Below are 9,040 nucleotides of genomic sequence, written 5' to 3'. Positions count from 1 at the left end.
TAATACCTGGAATGGATTCAGTAGAAGCTTTTCTTGAAGATCCTCATTGTGCTTAGTGAGATACGCTGCTCACCCATATAGGCCAAAAACCAAGCAGGGATAAACCATAGCTGTGAAATGCCATCTGCCGGAAAAGACATATATTCATGTATTTGATTTTATAAACGGCAGAACATTATTTTGAAAAAGGAAAAAACCAGTATACAACAAACTAAACGGAGTACTTTATATGATAAATTGCATGGGAGATACATTTTATAATTTCTGCCATTAAACAACACCGTGGCTTAAAGAATAACTCTCATGAAGAGTAGAAAAATGTAAATTATAAAAAGTATCTGTGAACATTTTTACAAAAGATTTAATCATCAGAAAGGAGGAGATTACTGAGTTCATTAATACAAGTTATTAAATTCTATAAATGAAGTTCAAAAGAAAACAAACTGCAATAGTGCCATGACAGAAGAAAAGTTCAGAACTCTAAAAGTCTTACCCTAATTGAAAATTTTGAAAAATGACCAAGGTCTGCAAACATGGCCTCAGCACCTGATTAAGAGATCATGCCATAACATCAGCAAGATGAAAGAAGTGCTCGATAGGATAAAAAAAATGCCACAAACCTGTAATACAAAGAACAATGCCTCCAAGTGAACTCCAGCCATCTTTCCCAGTTAGTTTAAAGAAGTTATAAATATAATATGGTGAGACAGCACGAACAACACCAGGAGTTCCACTTGATAATGTTGTAAATGCCTATTCCACTGATGCAACAAAGCCAAGCAATCAATATTGAGCAAAAAGAAAAGCCAACCCGATGAGTCCCATAGTGTTGCAGTGCAAAAAGGGCCATTAACACAATACATGCAGTGAATACCATGTAATCTGCATAAATGACAAAAAATTTAAAACATAAACACAGACAATGAGTATGCTTAAAAATAAAATACTCGAAGTTTGATTGGAGAAAGTAATCCTCTTTGACTAAATAAAAAATTCAATAAATTATAAACAACAACAAGCCCATGTAATTGATAAGCTAGGACTTGCAGATTAAGAAGTCCTGAGACTAACTGCCTAAGCCCTTGTGATAGCCAAACCCCACAGATTAAAAATAAAGCTTAGTAGTCAATGTGAGCTTGTCATAGCATGAGAATCACAAAAATGTTACTAAAACTATATTACTCAATGGAGTAATTTTCAACGGTCAAAGAGAAGCATTCACCATCCATTATCTTATAACAGAAGTGCTAGTCAATTTTTCAAAACAAAAAGAACCATTTAATAACTAACCAAATATAATATTCTAGAAGAGTAATCAATGTAGCTTACTTTCGTGTAAATTTGGAACCTTTATTCTGATGCCAGACACTGCCGAAAGCACTGAAAAGAGTCCAGTAAATCAACAATTAGTAATAATTGCAGGAAAGCTAAACAATTTCCACTTGGTTGCAAAAAGCACTGCCAGAAGTATCTCTTTTAGCAAACAGAATACATCTATTGATCAAAGAGTGTTTATTTTAATAATAATACCAATAACTAACAAAAAAATAAAATATAAAGCACCTCAGGCTGACTAGGACGCAGATATTGAGTTCAAAATGGATTTTGGCATCCTTTGTCAACTAATTCTTCTATAAAAAACAATTGTCATAAAAAAAATTTTATGTAACTTCTTGAAAAGCACATAAACTTACCAGACATTGTTGGAGTCAAGACACCATCGCCAATAACCATACTGACTCCCAGGAGCACCACAAGCAACAGAACAATGCGAGAGCTCTGATGTTTCTCAAAAAAATTCTTTATCAACACACTAGTCTTTGTTTCTTTCTGAGATGTTTCCATTCTATAAACAGATAGGTGATCATGCACCGTGTTAAAATTGTTCAAAAGCCCCATCTTTGAGTTTCTGCACATCAATGAATAGAGGGCGAATGTCCCACCTGCAGAGGTATTATCAAGTTACTGGTGTAAAATATCACACAGGATGAATCAGAACAGGCATGAAATCCAAATACATAATTAGGGATCCCTTGAGCACACCTTCGCCATTGTCATCGGCTCCTAAAACAAAGACTATGTATTTCAAAAGAGGAATCAGAGTGAGAGTCCAGAAAACCAAAGAGAGGACTCCAAGTACTTCGGCATCCTGTTCATGGAGTTGCAGCTTTCCTGAAAACGTACTCTTATACACATAGATGGGAGAAGTGCTCAGGTCTCCATAAACAACACCAAAGCTCTGGTAGGCCAACAAAAGGGTGGTTCTATAAGATTTCTGCAGGACATAAACAAAAGTTTCAAATTACAGGATTCAAAACAGGGAACCATACTATGCACAACGTTGATGTGAAATGAATCATAGACAATAACATCAACTGCTTTACGGTTACTGTAACTAACTGCCAAAAATTATGCTATGATGTCAATGAACCATAAACGAAGAAAAAGGAAAAATTTTGATATTTCATTAAAAAAAATGAGAAAAAAAAAAGTTGAATCTTACTTCCCTCAGCCAATATTCCACAATGCATAAAATTCAAATTTTTTTTTTTAAAGTCTGCAAGTTTTGATACAGAAAAATCTTTCAACCGATTATAGAACAATGTTAATAATTCAAGTTTTCTGCAAGAATCCACCTTTACCATCAAAAATAGCAATCAAAAATCCACTTTCATGCAAACTCTACCCAAATTCAGAAAAAGAACATTAGTCATTACACTCAAAGAAGGAAAAGACAAAAGTTCCAATCTTTGACAAAATTTCAAACCCAATAGTCCAAAATCAAATCCTCCAATCACCAAAAACTCCACACAATAATTTTTCTTCATCCACAAAACCACAACAATAATCACTCAAACCAATAAACTCACAAATTTAAAAAAAAAACACAAATTTCGAGAACGAATCATTAAAAAGAGAAACCACTCACCAAATATCGCCTCTCCGGTGCCTGTGCACCAGACTCCAATTCCATTCCACAAAGTTCCGGCGATCCTCCACCGCCAATAAGGTATGCCCTGGCCGTATCTCCGGCACACTTGACGTAATCGTAGCCCAGAGAATCAAGCGAGCGAGAGAGAGAGAGAACCAGAGAGAGAGAGAGAGAGAGAGAGAGGGCGCCAAATGACTTGTTGGAGTCTCTAAAACACACAGAACAAACACTGATTTGTTAGGGTTTTTAAAAACACACACATATGTAATTTCCACGTCAGCTTTTTATATTTAAAAATTTTTAAAATTTTATCTTTTTATATTAATATATATATATATATATATATATGAGTTTGTTGGAAAATAAGAAAAATGGGGAAGTGTGCTTTTGAATTTTGTGAGTTACGGTGAGATATTGTAAAACTATAACTACCAAAAAAAAATCTCACTTCATGTCATAAATATATTCCATGTATAATTTGCTATGGGAGAGATTTAAGGAAAAATTTAAATTTTTATTGCATATTTCTATTAAATATAGTATTAATATTTAAAAATTTTAATTATATTTATTTGTTTATATAATAAATATCTGTTAAACCTTTCAAAAAATCAGTTATAGTAATTAAAAAATTTGTTTTTGTTTAAAAAGATATACCAACAGTTTTTCATGACTAGAAATTATTTAATCATTGAAGTAAAATTTTTATTATATACTTATCATCAGATGAGAGAATTTACCTAATACATATAAGTAATTTAATAAATCTTAATTTTATATAGCACATGAGAAATTATGGTTACGTATAAGCACATGAAAATTTTCGTTACATATAAACTCTTGTATATACACACTTATAAAGGGTTTAAATAAAATATTATCTTTAGTAATATTTTTCAATGACTCATAGGGTCCCTAAAGAATAGCTTTATAAAAAATAAAAAATAAAAAAAAGCCTTTCTTTTAGCAAGAATTCAAACTCATTTATTTAAATAACCTAAGCTTGTACTCTTTGAACAACCCTGCTTTTATTTTTATTTTTTATATTTTATTTTTTTATTTTTTCAACATCTTGAACTACCCTGTTAATTTTATTAATATTTTCATATGGACAAAATTTATAATATTTAACATATATATATATATATATATATATATGGTTACCCACATACCCTTTTCAAAAGCAATGGAAGTGCCTATATGATAGTAAAACTAGTGGCTTTTTTCCCCCAAAAAAAACTGATGCAATTATAAATTACAGACAACCATTGCATGGTTCAATGGATTGTCACATGAAAAATGGATGAAGGTAGGTGCAAAGGTCGAAACCATATATAATAGTAATATAATAATACTATTCACATATTGTTATGTGGGAATTGTATTTTTTTTTTTTCTCCAAGATTGTATGACGGAGAAAAATTATTAGTACAATATAGTTTTTGTAAATTTTTGAATACACTAGTGGACTTTCGTTTACCTCTACGTAGTCCTTCCAAAATTAATAAATTCATAGAATGTGATAAACCCTATATATAAGCAGTAGCTGTATTTATCTGTCCACTGACAAGCTTTAAGTAGAGTGACAGTTTTGCACTCAATTATAACTAAAATACATGTATATATGTAAAAAGTAATATAAATAAAAGAATTTATAATAGATATTAATATTTAATTAAAAAACCATTTAATTTTGCTAAAATGATATATCCTTCTGTTTGCTTTAAGTATTTTTATTGCTTAAATTTGGACAAATTTAATTCATACTATATTTTTCAGTCATAAAAAGTAGAAAAATCTATAACATCCCAAATTATCACCATTTTTCAGAAAAACTTAATCAATGTTATATTCATAAAAGAACCTTCCCAACTCCTAAAAATGTTTAGTAATTGCATTTTATTTATATTTTATTAATTTTATATATATATATCTCCCTTTATTTCAAGTAATTTTAGTGGAGGATAAATATTTATTTATTTAGAATAAATCAAAACATCAACTATAGTTTCTAGAATTTTTATTTATAAGATTCTCAAATATTAAATTTAACTTTCTTAAACCATTTAAAGAAATATTCAATTTAAAATTTTTAGGATAAAATTAAGTCATATTTCTTGGCTACCAAGTAAGACACTTTACTGTGACAAATGGCATATTAATTTTTCTTACTTTATATGTTTCCTTTGAAAATTGAGGCATTCTTGTCTTAACATGCCTTTCGAAAGATAAAATAAACATACATTAAATTTGTATTTATATTATATTATATATATATATATATATATATATATATATATATATATATATATATATATATATATATATAATAGAAGAGATGATCATGTATCATTTTAACATCCTATTCAAGAACAATGATTATTCTTTTGATTGCCATTCAAACTCAGTACTATTGATAAATGACAAATTTATAATTTTAAATAGTTTTCAAATTTTATCAAATTTATAATTTTATAGTTTTTCTCCAGTATATTTAAAATATATAAGGAGGGAGTTTAATTTGGGAAAGTCGACCTGAAATGTCAAAGCATTCCCTGAAGAAGAAATAAAATATATATACTTTTGTTTGAAACTTTTAGTGTGGCTTTGGTGAGGTGGGTAAGAACTATTTAATTTTTAACAAGTTAATTAAGTGATTAATGATCTATTATTAGAATAATATTATCATTTGCGTTCATCGATTTAGTGTCCAAAATTTGTAACTCAAATTTAGTTTTAACGAAATAAAAGGAATTTTAGAAGTTGTTAGATAGACAAATATATTTGGATTTGTTTAATATAATGATAATATATATAATAATTCGTTTTGAACAATCTCTATTATGAAATTTAAGTTTATTATATATAAGAAAATAAATAAATTAATGATAAATATTATATAATAATAAATAATAAAATATGCGTATTAGTTGCGAGAATATGCCAAATAAAGAACTAACTAAAATATAGATAGATAACGTGAGAAAGTAAATCAAGGATAAGCTGCTTTCAAAGTTGATTCTCCTCCAACTTTACTGATTAAGTTGACCTATAGTTGGATGCTGATTTTTACTGGATCACTTGTTTTGCTTTTCAGGACTTTAGAAACTCAAAACTCTGATTTATATTAATTATTGAGTTTAATACATGTTTTGAGAGAGGATAAGAAAGAGGGGTAATAGAATTAAAATATGATAATTGTTAATAGTTCACATTAATCGTCACTATCGTTTGAAACCCTAATTGGAATCTCATCCTTCGTGGAATGTTTAAAGTTTAATATTATAAGTACCAAAGCTACGACCCGACATATCATTTTCAAATTATTATCTTATTTGTGGCATACACTATAAAATCTTAATATAATGTATTTTTCTTTATTAATAACAATTATCTACTCTTTTGAGAGTTTGAGTATTTCTATTACCCTTTTATCATGTCCAACAATGGCATGCAAAAGATAACTTGGCTGATAAGAGAAGGAAATTTCGAAACTAAATACTGACAAGTCAAGTCAAAAGAATATTTGTTAGTTTGTTATATAATATGATATTAATTTAAATTGAAATTCAAATTACGTAATATGATTTATAACTTCATAATTAAATTTAATATATTAAGTGGTTTTTCGATCTCTAAATTAGATACTGTGTGTGTTTTCGTGGTTTATTTGTTAATTATGAAATTAAGATGACATGTATATATGTCGCACTTTATTAATTTGCAAATAATAGAGATAAATAAGCTATCATAATTTATTATTAATAATCAAAATCCACCATTTTCATTGTACATCAATTGCATTCAAATGAAACATTTATTTATTTTATTTTATTTTTCTAAAATTAACTAATGTAGAATGTGACAGTGGAAGAAATTGAATGACCATTAACTCACCTCTTAATTTTGGAACAATTTTCATAAGGATTTGATAGAGATCAATCATGGTGGGGCACTATAAGAAAAAGACTTAAATGGAGTTAAGTTGGTTTGCAATATTGTACTAACTCACTAGTCATTAATACATTGCTTAAATAATCTTTGTGGTATGATGACTTGGTTTCCTCAAACCCTAAAATATCAGTAGTCCCTCATAAAGTCAATATTCATTGCTATATCACCTTTGACAAACTCTATTTTTAGTAATTATTTATTTAAATTCTTTATATGGCAAATTAATTATTCAGTTTAGAGATTCAATATTAGTAATGTGTTTACTTATATTTGTAACACGCTAATCGTTTTTGTTTATTTATAAATAAATAACTATATTAGTCAAAGATACTTGAAGCAATTATCTAATATACTATAAAAATAATGAAACTTATGCATATAATTTTGGTAAGCTACTTAAAACCACAACTTTTTTTGATGAGTTTGTGGACAAGGTTAGTGATAGGGTTAGGGTTTCAATTTTAGATTAGTAGGTGTCAATGTTGATGATACATTTTGTAGTTTTTATTTATTTATTTTTTAACATTAGAAAATGCTGACTGAAACACTTCGATAGCTTTACAGAGAAAATTGTCTCCATTGCTACTATGTTTAATTGAAAATTTCGCCGAGCGTTTTGTTTTTCTATTTTTTTCTTTTTGTGATATGATGGTTGTCACTCTTTTAAAATCAGTCTTTTCTCTTTTAGTCGTTTTTTTAATTTTATGAGCTAAAAGTTTTTTTTTTTCTTATAGATTGATAGACCGACATATTGAAAGTTTTGTTTTGTTACGCGTATTTATAGAATAATATTAATATTATGTGATAACAATTATTTATTAGTGTAATTTTTATCCGGTAGACTCGGTTTCGTGATAACTACCATGGAACGGTGGCTCATTCTTAGCCCTAGGTTTATAAATTTTATTGTTTTTTATTATATAATCTAAAGATATATTGATAATTATCTGAAAAGATCATGCCTTTACTTTAAAGTTATTAAATCGAAGAATCTAATCGGACGTTTCGAGCCACATCTCGATTCTATAAGAACTATCACGAAACCGATCCGCGCGATCATCTCTACTGTTTACACAAAATAAATTCAAATATTTAAAATATGATAAATTAATTTGATAGCATTAGATTATTTACATAAATATTAATTTTTGGCTACACAAGTAAGTTTTTAAATGATGGTTTGTGTATATATATATATATATATAAAAGTAAATTTTCTCTTATAAGAAATCAATTGACATTTCCCTCTACTTGAAAACTCAAGCAACTTTCTTTCATTATTTAAAATTAATTTATAACCATTTTCCATTGTTTCTCTTCAATAAAGAAAATTCTTTAAAACATGTAAAATTTAATCAAATTAGTTTATAATTAATTAATTTATTAATTTGGGTTTTCCATTAAAGGCATCTCCTATGGATTAATCCTTTTCACAAGAAATTCATTCAAGTCGTTTGTAAGTCTCTTAAATATTTACTCTATGCAAGGGATATATGTCTCTCATTTTATTACAGAAGGAGTACCATTAACAGGCTTTTATTTTTAAATATTATAACTTTTGAAATTATTTGTAAGTGCGCACGCATCATGTGCATTTTTGTCATGAAATACACACAACAATAAAACTGCAAATAATTTATTGTTTTAATATCAACTATAAACATTGATACTCCAGCGCGTTTTTATCATCAGTAAATTCATGTATATCTATCGTTTTCTAACGTCGAGGATCGTTTTATTATCCAAAGTTCACACATTTAACACTTTATTCAACTTTTTCTCTTGAAATTAAATATAAAGAGATAAATGTGAAATATATAAATTAAGGGTAATTTTGAAAAGATAACTAATTTTTATAAAATTTTATTAAATAAGCTAAATGGTATGTGAGATTCGATTAATCAGAAAAACAGATAGCGAGCAGGAAGGGATAAAGACTATTCTCGTTTTCTATGCATCAAAATTTTTTCCTGATTTTTCAATATATTATTATGGTGTTAGATTGTGTAAGTGTTGGTGCTTATTTTAAATGATGGTGATTGTTTTAAATATTTTTTATGTTACAACCTTGAAAATAAATAGGTATAGTAGGGGTTTTTGCTTAGTGTTCCTTTTTTACTTGTTTATTTTGTTACTTATTCCTTTTTAGGATAT

General features: G+C 27.9%; 1 protein-coding gene across 1 annotated transcript; it reads right to left on the bottom strand.

Annotated features, from left to right (window-relative positions):
* Window positions 1-460: 460 nt before the first annotated feature.
* Window positions 461-2,997, bottom strand: LOC120263877 (probable potassium transporter 13). The gene is given in 7 exon segments (XM_039271850.1): window positions 461-546; window positions 621-726; window positions 728-882; window positions 1,330-1,380; window positions 1,695-1,943; window positions 2,044-2,275; window positions 2,930-2,997. Coding segments are annotated over 7 exon segments (912 nt in total). The 5' UTR covers window positions 2,975-2,997; the 3' UTR covers window positions 461-472.
* Between the last annotated feature and the right edge of the window lie 6,043 nt (window positions 2,998-9,040).

This window comes from Dioscorea cayenensis, chromosome 6, assembly GCF_009730915.1.
Source record: "Dioscorea cayenensis subsp. rotundata cultivar TDr96_F1 chromosome 6, TDr96_F1_v2_PseudoChromosome.rev07_lg8_w22 25.fasta, whole genome shotgun sequence".
NCBI classification, from domain to species: domain Eukaryota; kingdom Viridiplantae; phylum Streptophyta; class Magnoliopsida; order Dioscoreales; family Dioscoreaceae; genus Dioscorea; species Dioscorea cayenensis.
The sequence above is the reverse complement of the archived record's forward strand: the minus strand, read 5'-3'. Positions and strand labels throughout refer to the sequence as shown.